The sequence below is a fragment of the Geotrypetes seraphini genome, chromosome 14, assembly GCF_902459505.1.
Source record: "Geotrypetes seraphini chromosome 14, aGeoSer1.1, whole genome shotgun sequence".
In the NCBI taxonomy this organism is placed as follows: domain Eukaryota; kingdom Metazoa; phylum Chordata; class Amphibia; order Gymnophiona; family Dermophiidae; genus Geotrypetes; species Geotrypetes seraphini.
In genome coordinates, this window is record NC_047097.1 from 15,658,065 (window position 1) to 15,671,211 (window position 13,147).

General features: G+C 43.2%; 1 protein-coding gene across 1 annotated transcript in view; it reads left to right on the forward strand.

The window, feature by feature from the left end:
- WDR72 (WD repeat domain 72) overlaps positions 1-13,147 on the forward strand; it is a 343,080-nt gene that overhangs the window by 206,441 nt on the left and 123,492 nt on the right. The window contains exon 12 of the mRNA XM_033920737.1: positions 7,339-7,480. Coding sequence (XP_033776628.1) covers positions 7,339-7,480 — 142 coding nt within the window. The remainder of the gene's footprint in view (positions 1-7,338; positions 7,481-13,147) is intronic.

Here is a 13,147-nt window from a genome sequence, read left to right on the forward strand (position 1 = left end):
TTTTCAATTTAGTGAGTGAAATGTGTCAGTTCTGAGAATTTGGATCTGCTGTCTATATTTTGCACTGTTCAGGAAGAAATTCATTTCTTTCTATTTCTCTGGTGTTTTACAGCATGCAGAGTCTGTTTGTGCATATTAGTACTTTTAGTTTGTGGTCCTGTATTTACGTGGAGGGGCATAATCGAAAGGGACATCTAAGTCTGTTTACGTCCATCTCGCAAGTCGTCCAAAGTTAAAAACAGCTTAAGACACATTTTCGAAAGATACGTTCAACTTTTTTTTACTTTCGAAAATCGTCTAATTACGTCCTGCTGATCTGATCGGCCAAGCCACTAAATCGTCCATCTTTATACCACATTTTCGTCCAACTTTCCGTCCAAGTCAAAAACGCCTAGAGCAAGCCCTATTGGACGTGGGAGGGGTCTGCAAAGTGATGGACTGCACACCCAGACATGCTACCTAAATAGTGGGGTACCTTATAGGGCACTGCTGTGAACTTCACAAAAAGGGTGCCATGGCTTCTCCTCACCACAGCTCCCTTATAGGCGACGGTGAGCCCCCCAAACCACCTCCAGAATTCCCTAGACCCACTTATCTACTACCCCAATAGCCCTTATGGCTTCAGGAGCCACTTATATGCCAGTAAAAAAGGGTTTGGGGGGTGTATAGGGCAGTGCACATGTTTAAGTATTAATGCAGTGATAATAGGGGCTTATGGGCATGGGTCCGTCTCTCTATGGGTCCCAAACCCACCCCCAAGATGACTTAAGCTGCCTCTGGGCTGGACGACTAGGCTTTCCTATGCCAGGTGGCCAGGTGATGATGGTCTGGAGCTGAAATTTTAAGTTGTGAATAACATTTTTATGGGGGGGGGGTTGGTGATCACTGGGGTAGTGTGTGAGGGTCTGTGTTATGTGTTTGCAGTGACTTTAGGTGGGTTTTTGTGACTTAGACCAGTGTTCTTCAACCTTTTTACACCCGTGGACCGGCAGAAATAAAATAATTATTTTGTGGACCGGCAAACTACTAGGACTAAAATTTTAAAACCCCGTTTATGCCCCATCTCCGCGAGCTCGGTCCCCGCAAACCATCTGATCCCATCTGCAGAAGCCGCAATTATAATTTTATATTGAACGTATTTTATTAAAGTATAAAAAAAAACAATATTCTGAACAATTGTGATTTTATAAATACAAATATACAGAGCACGGACCAACAAAACCCCTGTCTCCCCTCCCCTTCACATATATCCCCTCTACTATCAAGAAAACTGAACAAGCCAAGTTCATAGAAATATCATGCTAACAGAATACTGCAGTCCCCAGTTATGTCTCTAGCAGGATATATATTTCAAATCTGACATATTCTAATCACAAAATAGAAATAAAATTATTTGTTTCTACCTTTTGTTGTCTCTGGTTTCTGCTTTCAACTTCTTTTCACTCTCTTCCTTCCAGCGCCTGCCCTCTCTGTCTCTTCAATCCAGCATCTGCCCATTCCATCTACTGTCTGACCTCTCCCCCTTGCATATGGTATTTGTCTAATTTCTATGCCCCTCTCCCCTTTCCATCCAGCCTATGCCCCTCTCTCCTTTTTACACGATTCACTCCAGCTTCACTGCCCTCTTCATTTTTATCTCTCTTACACCAGATCTAGCATCTTTGTTCCTCTCAATTTCTCTGCTGACCCCTCTTCCCATCTCATTCCTGTCTCTCCCCTTCCCCTCCTCTAATCTCCCTGCAAGCTGTTTCCTTCCTTTTTTCTTCTCCCTTCCCTCCTCCCCCTGTCCAGCAGTAACTCTCTTCCCTTTCCTTTCCCTCCTCCCCTCCCAGCAGCATCTCTCCTTCTCCCTATCCAGGTCCAGTAGCAGCTGTCCCTTTTTCCCCTTGCCCAGCAGCTTCCCAGACTCCTTTCCCTCCTCCTCTCCCAGCAACATCTCTCCTTCTCCCTCTCCAGGTCCAGTAGCTTCTGTCCCTTTTTCCCCCTTACCCAGCAGCTTCCCAGACTCCTTTCCCTCCCCCCTCCCAGCAGCATCTCTCCTTCTCCCTCTCCAGGTCCAGTAGCAGCTGTCCCTTTTTTTTTTCACCATGCCCAGCAGCTTCCCAGACTCCTTTCCCTCCTCCCCTCCCAGCAGGATCTCTCCTTCTCCCTATCCAGGTCCAGTAGCAGCTGTCCCTTTTTCCCCTTGCCCAGCAGCTTCCCAGACACCTTTCCCTCCTCCCCTCCCAGCAGCATCTCTCCTTCTCCCTCTCCAGGTCCAGTAGCAGCTGTCCCTTTTTCCCCCTTACCCAGCAGCTTCCCAGACTCCTTTCCCTCCCCCCTCCCAGCAGCATCTCTCCTTCTCCCTCTCCAGGTCCAGTAGCAGCTGTCCCTTTTTTTTTCACCATGCCCAGCTGCTTCCCAGACTCCTTTCCCTCCTCCCCTCCCAGCAGCATCTCTCCTTCTCCCTCTCCAGGTCCAGTAACAACTGTCCCCTTTTTTATTTTCACCATGCCCAGCAGCTTTCTCCCCTCCCAGCAACTCTCCTTGCCAGCGCTGCGATTCAGTAAGGCAGCCTCAGGTCCTTTGTTGGGTCGCACCGCCTCTGAGGAAAGCGGAAGTTGCATCATCAGAGGCGACCCGACTCAGCAAAAGCTCCAAGGCTTCCTTTTTGAATCGTTGCGTTTGTTAGGAGAGCCGCTGGGAGGGGATAAAGCACAGTGTGAGGCTCCCTATTATGTCTCCGGCCCTGCGCGAATGACAGCTCCTCGATCTTGCCGGTCCTGCGCGGACCGGCAGGAATTTTCTGCGGACCGGCACCGGTCCGCGGACCGGCAGTTGAAGAACTGTGACTTAGACCATGTTTTACATGTAATTCTATAAACAGCGTCCAACTCCTAAGAATAGAATCATGCCTAGCGGCGCTGCTAGAAGTTGAATCCTCAGGCGCACTGCCATTTAGGCCAGGTTTTCTTAGTCTAAATGAGGGTGCCTAAGTCATTCCACACCAGACTCCACCCCAAATCCACCTTTAAACACGCTTACTCTCTGTGCAGATACTGGTAGGCACCTCTGTGTAGATGTCTACCATGAGATGGTAGGTGCCTACCAGCAAATTTTTAATTGTTATTTAATAACACTTTCAATTATGACTAACGTGACCATTTATTTTTTTCATCAAAATGGGACATTTATTAATATTCAGCCCCGCCCCCATCCCGCCCTAGCCCCACCCCCATCCCGCCCTAGCCCCGCCCCCAATTTCATCCATTCATTTTTCACCCCCTTCCATTCAATGTCTGCCCCCCTCCCCACACTTCTATTCAGCATCTGTCCACCCTCTCCCCCACACTTCCATTCAGCACCGGTCCCCCCTCTCTCTACCCCTTCCATCTACTGTTCACCCTCTCTGCCCTTTCCATCCAGTGTCCACTCTCTCTCTCATTTCAGCTTCATCCCTCTTCATTTTTCTGTCTCCACCTCTTCCCCTGTGCTCTGGCATCTGTCTCTTCTCCTTTCCTTCCTTCCTTCCCACTCAACCCCATGGCCTGGCATCACACACATTTCCTTTTCTTCTACCTCTCCCTCCCACTCCATGCTCTGGCATCTCCTCTCCTTCCTTTCCCTCTGGTCTGGCATCTGTCTCTTTAGTTTCCCTTCCCTTATACCCTGGCACCTCTCTGCTCTCCTCTTCTATCTCTTCCTGCCCCCTCCATTATCTGGCATTTTCTCTCCTTCCTTTCTCTCCCTCCCTCCTTCCTTGCCCCTGGTCTGGCATTTGTCTTCTTCCTCCTCCATGTGCAAGTGATGGGTAAATGCAAATGCTCAGAGAGTTGGCCTTAGAGTGCTGGTAAAAAAAAAAATTGAAAACTAGGACTTTAGAAGTGGCCCTTTGAATACTGGCTACACTTGTATGAGAGCCCATAAAATCCTGGCTTTGTAGAATGGTCAGTCACACTGGATGCAAATCATTTTGAATTTTCTTCTTCTTCTCCTTTCTTAAGGTACATAAATAATCCTTACAGGAAGGAGAAAAAGAAAATCCAAAATGATTAGCATCCAGTGTGACTGATTAGAAGTCGACTGCTTGAGTTTTGTATGCTGGGCGGTAACCTGTCAGTTGCTGTGGCCCTTGGGGTGTGGCAGGCAGTCTGCCACCTTCACGAGCTCTCTCTCCGGTCTGGGCAAAACTCCGTTGCCCGGTAACCCCAGCGGAGAGGCACTAAGGCAGGTAGTGGGTGGGAGATGGGAAAGCGTCCTGTTGTCTCCACAGTAACGGCCCGTAAGTGAATTGAACTCAGGCCGTGGGGCTCTAACACGGCACACACTGGCTTCCCTTCTCCTCCGAAACAGGAATTATGTCATTTCCTGTTTCGGATGCAAAGGGAAGGCAGTGCATGCCGTGTTAGACATGAGTTTAGTTCGCTTGCAGGCAAGAGGGTAGTGAGTGAGGGAATAGAAGGGAGGGAAGAAGACCTCACCAGACAGTTGGGGGGGAGGGGCGGCCAGGCCCTGCCCTGGCCTGCCCTTTATGCTCCCCCCTAACGCTGGTCCTGGGGCAGGGAGACAGCCCATTCTCCTGCGATCCCCTGTCCCGTTGGCCCCACACACAGCTTCAGGACGCCGTCTCTGAAAACGGGACTTTTCGGCATCCCAAAGCTATGCATGGGGACAACGGGCCAGGGGAGCTGAAAAAGGGACAGTCCCGTTCAAAACGGGACGTATGGTCACCTTAATTATGACATCAACTAAGCCAATTAAGAAAATTAAGTTAGACTCCTAGATCGGCTAAGCGCGCCAATCTAGGTGCCTAACTGTAGGCTAGAGTGTCTTTTACAGAATACTAGCTTAATGCACATCATCTTGGCACCTATCTTTGGCACCATTTACAGGATCTGGCGCTAGGCACATAACCCTGGAATCTATATACGACGCTGAAAGATTGCTATTGAAATTTCAGCATGGATCCAAGCTGTGCAGGCAACCATATTAGTTAATGAGTTATCAAGTATTTTATTTATTTTAAAAATTTCTTCTCCGCTTAATAACGAAGTGGATAACAATAGAACATACATGTATGAATTAAGGAACTTCATTAATGGCATTTAATTGGCAATAATTAGGATTTGTGTGCGTGTCTGCTTGCTATTCTATAACCCTGAATGCCTAAATCCCATAGCATGCAAGTCAAAATGGGGCATGGCCAGGGGAGGGGCATGCGTGGGTCAGCAGCGTTCTGAAAAGTTGCATGCAGTTTTACACGCTGGAATGCAACAAGTCGAGTGCCATGCAATAATTTCCCAGCATAAATCATCACTTTAATTCAAAAGTCTGATAATATGGTATCCACCAACCAGCATAGGATTTCTTGGTTTATTTTGGTTGGCCGAGACATAGCTAGCTAAGCTGATATATTCATTGGCTGGCCAGCTAAGTCCTAGCAGCCAATGATAGACCTGCTTTTAATGCAGGTCTATGTAGCCTGGTGTCTCTCAAACTGTGTGCCGTAGCACAGTGGTGTGTCCCGAAGAGATTCCGGGTGTGCCACGAGAGATTCCAGAATTTTACTTTATTTTAAAAATTTCATTCATAATTATAGACTAGAATAGATAACATACAAGATATACAAGAGTTTGTCAATGTTGTAAGCATCTGTATGCATGAGGATACAACCGCATCATTCTTTGATGTGATTGGTCCTTGAAAACTAACGGCAAGTAATTTTAGTTTTATTTTTTATGCAGTAGATTATCCTAATATGAGCAACAAAGCAATCATGGCTTTGTTACTGTTTGCATCTTCTTATCTTTGCAAACTTGGATTTTCAGCTCTGATAGAAATTACATTGAAAAAAAGAGAATTACAGATGGTAGATGATGAAATGTGTGTTTGTTTGTTGACTATCGAGCCGCATTTTGAGTTCATTTGCACTCAAAAACAAACTCATCTATTGCATTGATTAACGATTCTATTCTATCTACTTTGGTTTCACTGTTGTTACAATTATGAATACATAGCGTAAAGAACTTTAAATAAATAACTATCAAATTTAATTTTTTGATGGTTTTGCAATTTTATAATTTTAATTATAATGTGCCACCAAAAAAGTTTGCTCCGTTTAGTGTGCTGGAGCTAAAAAAGTTTGAGAGACACTGATTTAGTCCTGAACTTATCTGGAGAGCCACTGAATATTGGCAGTGACTGGCTATGTCACGCAATATAACCAGTCACCAGGTTAGCCACTGACCTGGATATTCAATGGGAGACAGCCGCCTAGCTCCTGCTGAATATTAACGGATAGCCGGCTATGTGCTATTGGGCCAGAGGAGCCATTTCTGTCCGGCCAAATAGCATTGAATATTGACTAGGTAGTGCATGCAAGGGGCAATTTTTTTAAAAAGGCATTTTTACATTCTTTTTTTTTTTTTTTTTTAATTTATTTATTTATAGATTTTAAAAATTTTTAACAAGCATTACAATCTTGTACAGAAAAGTGCAATCAAGAAAACATATCATTGATTATTCTCAAACTTGAAAATAAACCAAAATTACATAAAAGGTAATAGATCCACCTTAATCGTACACTAGTCCTCAACAATGGATCCAAGATTAAGGAATTAGGAGTACATATAGTACAATAACAAATTCCAGAGAGTTCATTTCCACCATTGTCAAGAGTGTACTATTTGCCTAATAGTAAAAATCAAGATTCTCAAAAAAAAGATGGGGATGGCAGACCACAGGAAAATCTTTTGGATGTTACTGCTTTATTGGAACAATCTGATAGAGAGGTGGCTACTCCAGCCACTCTCTTACTGACTGTAGCTTTGGCTCCAGACAGAGATTGGATTCTTAAACTTTTCTTTAAAAATAGATCCAAAGATTTCCTTGGCTTCCATATTCAAGTTTTTCCTGATGTTTCGAGAGAAACTCAGAAAAGAAGGAGGGAATTTTTATTGTTAAAACCTGGTGTGACCCAGATGGGGGGGTTATTTTTTCTTAGATACCCTTGTAAGTGTGTAATCAGGTATAAATCCCTCAAATATATTTTCTTTGAACCGTCTCATTTGACTGCTTTCCTCTCCATGAAGCGCTTTGAAAAAGGAGAAACATCTGTGTCTTAACTAATTGAGCTCTCTTACAGAACCAGATAACGTGTTTTGGTTAAATTTGTTATTGTACTATATTTACATTCTAATACTTGCACAAACATTATGCGTGAAAAAGCCTTTAGAAAATTATTCTTGCTCCGTGTAAACTAATAATATCATTTCACAGGAAACTCAATCATATTGCTATACAGTATATTAGTTTTCTGCTTCTATTTTTTGACACATACTTTTTATTATTGCTACACAGAGTTTTTCATATGTCATGGGCTTTTTGAATGAAAGAAAAGAGCCTTTTTATAAGATTCTTTTCTCTGGAGATGCATCTGGAAGAATTAGCTTGTGGCATATCCCTGATGTCCCCGTGTCTAAGTTTGATGGCTCCCCTAAAGGTAGGAAAATTGATTTCATTTTTGCAACTTGTAATAAGTCACTCTTTTTTTCTTAATTTTTTTGAAATCCCTTATAACCCTCTCTGTTCCTACTTTGAGGTATAACAGCTATGACAGCTGCAGAACCATATTCTTTATTGCAAAGCATACGAAATCTGTGGCTGATAGAGTTCTATAGTCTATTAAAAAAAAAACAGTAGAGAATGGTCAGAACATATCAGTGTGCGCTTATAACTCAGGCGTCCTCAAGATTAGGCATAATCCATCTAGTATTTCCCAAACATATCATCCTAAAAGGTATGCTTCCACTGAAAATATCAAACAAAGAATCTAACAGAACTGCAGTGAAATATTGAGACGAAGAACAAAAACAATAAAAACAGTGTACAGGACGCCAAGTCTTTAATAAACAATCATAAAAAATAAATAAGATCATAAAACAGTTTGTATCCAAAAGGACTGATAAATCCGGACCTGACACGGTCCGTGTTTCAAAGAAACACTCCTTCCTCAGGGGTCCTTAGTGTGTGTCAATACAAGAAAACCTGATGGATAACAACTGGATAAAAACTGGAATCAGCAGTAAACAGCTGAGCAGATGTGAAAGCTCCTACGTGGTGCAGGGCAAAAGCGAAAGTGTGTCCGGATTTATCAGTCCTTTTGGATGCAAACTGTTTTATGATCTTATTTATTTTTTATGATTGTTTATTAAAGATTGAGTGTCCTGTACACCGTCGCTGCAGTTTTTTGTTTTTGTTCTTCCACTGATAATATACAATTATGAGAATGATTCCCAGTTGACATTTGCGGAGTAACAATATGGTATGGCATCTTGAATCACTGACACTATCCACTCATAGGTATCCAATGAATATCCATATGATATATTTCCATTCATTTTATCTAAGGCCTTGATTTGCTTGCATTTTGTAGTCATTATGAAGATTAGGGTCAACATTTCCCATGTCAATTTTATCTCGAAAGATAGGAAAATACCTGAAGACATGCAGTAATAATTGAGCTTGTACCACATATCAACTAACCACAGTAGTGACTAACCTGTGGTAGCTCATTACTGCAGGATATTCATTCCCATTATTATTCTGCTCCTGGGCACTTCTTAAAGGGGCCAACCAAAGAGGCTTGAGCTCCCCACAATACCCATTCCAATCAGAAAGCTCTCACCCTTAAGGCCCTCCCAGTTGAAGCCCCCTCATCTGGGAAGTCCCTCCCACCTGGAAGACCCCACTATCATCCTATCATAGGCCTCCCCCTCCATGCCTACCTCAAACTATCCCTGGGGTCTAGTAAGATTGAGGCAGGAGTGATCCCCAGTTGCTCCTACTCTTGCCAGTGCCCTAGTGGTAGTCTTCTGCTAGGAGGCAAGTTGCTGAATAAGGGCAAAAGTTATGAGACTACATTAGGGGGTGCTGGCACCATTTTGAACCCATAAATGGCAAGGGAAGAACTGAGGATTGCTTCTACCCCTACCTCAACACTCCCTAGAGATGTTTCAAGGTGGACCCCAGGGGCCTATGGGAAGGAGGTCCTCCATTAGGAGAATGTGTCTGCATGGGGGAAGATCAAACTGGGAGAGGGGTCTTCAGGATGAAAGTTTCTGATTGGGCTGGGGGAGCTCAGTGCCTCTTTCACAGGCCACTTTAAGAAGCCCAGGAGCATTGGTCCACAGCGTTGCCACTTGAAACTCCCAGGGTGGAAGAATAATGCCAACTTTAAGCTTGCTACATTTTTCTAGGAATATTGATTTATATCCTAATCAGTTGGTTTTTTAATGCACTAGTATGTTTTGCATCTCTGTAAATAATACTGTCATTGTTCCAGTCTCCTCTGCTCGCAACCTCTCATTTTCTACGTATATCCAACAAGCTGCTAAGACCTGTTGCTTCTATCTGTTCAATATCACCAAAATTCACCCCTTCCTCTCTGAGCACACTACCTGGACCCTTGTCCAAGCTCTCATAACCTCACGTTTAGATTACTGCAATCTACTCCTAACTGGTATCCCTCAGTGTCGCCTCTCCCCCTTGCAATCTGTGCAAAACTCTGCTGCACGACTCATCTTCTACCAACCTTGCTACGCTCATGTCACCCCTCTCCTTACGCCACTTCACTGGCTCCCTATCTGCCACTGCATACAGTTCAAGATCTTATTGCTGACGTACAAGTGTGTTCATTCTGCTGCCCCTCAATCTCTCTCCTCACTTCTCTCTCCTTATACACCTCCCAGAGAACTCTGTTCCTCAGATAAGTCTCTTTTAGCGTTACCCTTCTCCGCCACTGCCAATTCCAGACTTCGTTCCATTCATCTAGCTGCCCCCTATGCTTGGAATAAATTACCCGAGTTAGTCCGTCAAGCCCCTTCCCTTGTTTAAAAGCAGACTGAAAACCCACCTTTTTGATATAGCTTTCAATCCTTAACCCTACTCCTCTGCCCTTCAGTCAGCTGATTAACCGTTCCCCTTAACTGTATCCATGACATCCTATTTGTCTGTCTTGCCTGTTTAGATTGTAAGCTCTTTTGAGACTTACAATCTAAACTTTCTTACTCTTTGTGACTCTGTACAGCGCTGCATGCGTCTGGAAGTGCTATAGAAACAATTAGTAGTAGTAAGCAAAAATTCAAAGTAATTTAACTGAACAGAAAAGGCTCCTGGCTGGTTAAATTGCTTGTTTGGGGCTCCCCTGTCATATTCAGTGGCATTTAACTGGATAATGGTGCTGAAAATGTCTAGATAGCGCTCAGATTGACACTAGCTATTTTGGGAGTGTTCCAGAGGGGCAGAGTCAGCGCTTAGCTGGTTAAGTGCTGATATTTAGCATTGAACTGGGCATGGAGACCTTCTTATTTAGCGATGCCTTTTCCTGTGTTTAGATTTTCCTTTACATACATATAGGTTTTTTTTTTTTTCTTTTCTTTTTTCTTTCTCTCCTTACTTCCATTCTTCATCTTTTTCTTCTTTTTATATTTAACTAACCGCTTTTATACAGCGATCCCACCCTATTTGTTCTACCCTCTTCCCTCTTTCTCCTTTCTTCTTTTAACATGTAACTTTCCCCCCATCCTTCCCATTTTCCCTCACCTTCAAGTCTGTCTAGTTAATGTCTTCAGTGTACACTTTGATTATTTTATATTTATTTATTTATTTAATTTTTCCTTTCAAATTTTTATTGTAAACCGTCCAGATACTTGTTGAGGGTCAGTATATTAAAAGCCAATAAACTTGAAACTTGATGGGAGCTGCATAAACAGGACTGCATAAAATTTTGTCCTATTTTTACATGGGTCACCACAGCTGGTTAAGTGTTGAATATAGCACTTGATCAGCTAAATCCAGAAATTCAATGCCAAAGCCCAGACATGGTCCAGCATTGAAGGGCCAGCAGTTGTCAGCAAAATGCTGATTGCTGCCAGCTGAATATAGAGCCTGCGGCTCTACACTCTTGAGGAGCGCAGGGAGAGGGGGGACATGATTGAGACATTTAAATACATCACAGGACGTGTCGAGGTGGAAGATGACATCCTCTTCCCCAGGGGACCCTCGACCACAAGAGGGCATCCGCTTAAACTCAAAGGGGGGAAATTTAGGAGTGACACCAGGAAGTATTTTTTCACGGAAAGGGTGGTAGATCACTGGAATAAGCTTCCGGTGCAGGTAGTCAAGGCCACAGGCGTGCTTGACTTTAAAAGTAAATGGGACATGTACGTGGGATCCCTACGTAAGACGATTCACTAGCATCTAGACTTATTGGGGTGGGTCAGTAGTGTGGGCAGACTTGATGGGCTATGGCCCTTTTCTGCCGTCATCTTTCTATGTTTCTATGTTTAATGTCCTTTAACATGCATTAAAGGGAAAATAACATAACTTCTAATATTCAGCGTTCTTTAACTGAGCAGGAAAGGCTCTTGGTTGGTTAAATACTGTTCGGTCAGCTAACCGCTAATATCACTGCACAACAAAGTTTTTGCTTCCTGAACACTGCTGGGTGTTTCTTATAGAATTTTGGGTGCTGATCATGAATATTACATCAAAAATTACCCATCACGTACCATTTCAGAGAAATCTTCAATTTTGTCGTGATTTTTTCTTATATGTAATGTAATGTAATGTAATTTATTTCTTATATACCGCTACATCCGTTAGGTTCTAAGCGGTTTACAGAAAATATACATTAAGATTAGAAATAAGAAAGGTACTTGAAAAATTCCCTTACTGTCCCGAAGGCTCACAATCTAACTAAAGTACCTGGAGGGTAAATAGAGAAGTGAAAAGTAGAGTTAGAGGAAAAATAAAAATAAAATAAACATTTTAACAAGACAGCATTGATCTAAATACTTTGGAAGGTAGAAGAGAGGAGAGAAAGGAATAGAAGCAGAAGGGGGAGCCGTTGAACAGTAGAATTCTGGAGAAATTTAAATGATAGAAATAGAACAAAACAAAGACAAAAGGCAAAACAATAGATAAGATTATATTTGGATGCAAACAATTTTTTCTCCCATAAGTGTCTTATCAACAACGGTTTGTGCCGCCTGGGTATGTCCATGCATAAAATCTAGCCAGGTTGGAAGCTGTTTTATGGAAGATGACATCCTGGGCATGTCTGGGCAGGTCTGAACGAGCTTGCGCTGTCTCACCATGCTATAATGGTGGCTTCCATACACCGATCCTGCTCATTTGGTTAATATAGATAGTCCGTGTGTGTATATAGTATCAGTATAGTAAAGTATAGTAGTATAGTAGCTGTAGCAATATAACAGTAAGTAAGCTTGATGCTATAGACGTTTTGGTGTCGGGCAATATGTCTCGTCGGTGTCGTAACAGCCGCGACACATTCTGCTATATCTGTGGGGAATATACACTTACGCCTCAGAGACGTTCGATGACTGCCCTTGTAAAGAAAGCCTATCATCTGTATTTTGGCTGCAAAATAGGTGATCAAGACAAGCAATGGGCGCCTCACATTTGCTGTGCGACATGTGCTGTTAGTCTGAGAGCCTGGCTCAGAGGTACTCGAAAGACGATGCCATTTGCTGTTCCGATGATATGGCGAGAACAGAAAGACCATGTGACGGACTGTTATTTCTGTTTGACTAATGTGTCTGGTTTCTCTGCCAAAAACAAGAAGTCAATTGAATATCCTAATCTGCCTTCAGCAATGAGACCCATGCCACATGATGACAGTCTTCCAGTTCCAAAACCACCAGAGGATTGGACCTTAGACGAACCAGATGAAGAAACTGCAGTGCAGGGTTCTAACAGTGACATTGACCCGGATTTTGAACCATCCTCATCAGGCGATCCACATCTGATAACACAGTCCGAATTGAATGATTTGGTCAGAGATTTGGGTCTGTCAAAAGCAAAAGCTGAGCTGCTAGGTTCGAGACTGCAGGAATGGTGTTTGCTATCACCAGGTACGAAAATTTCTGTGTTTCGAGACCGGCATCATGATATAACCAAATTTTTTGCACAAGTCGACAGTCTCTGTTTCTGTTGTGACATTGAAGGATTGTTCTCGGTCTTTGGTTGTGATCACAACCCGGAAGAGTGGCGTCTTTTCATTGATTCGTCAATGTTAAGCCTGAAAGCTGTTCTGTTGCACAATGGCAACGTTTATCCTTCAGTACCTGTTGGCTATGCAGCACAT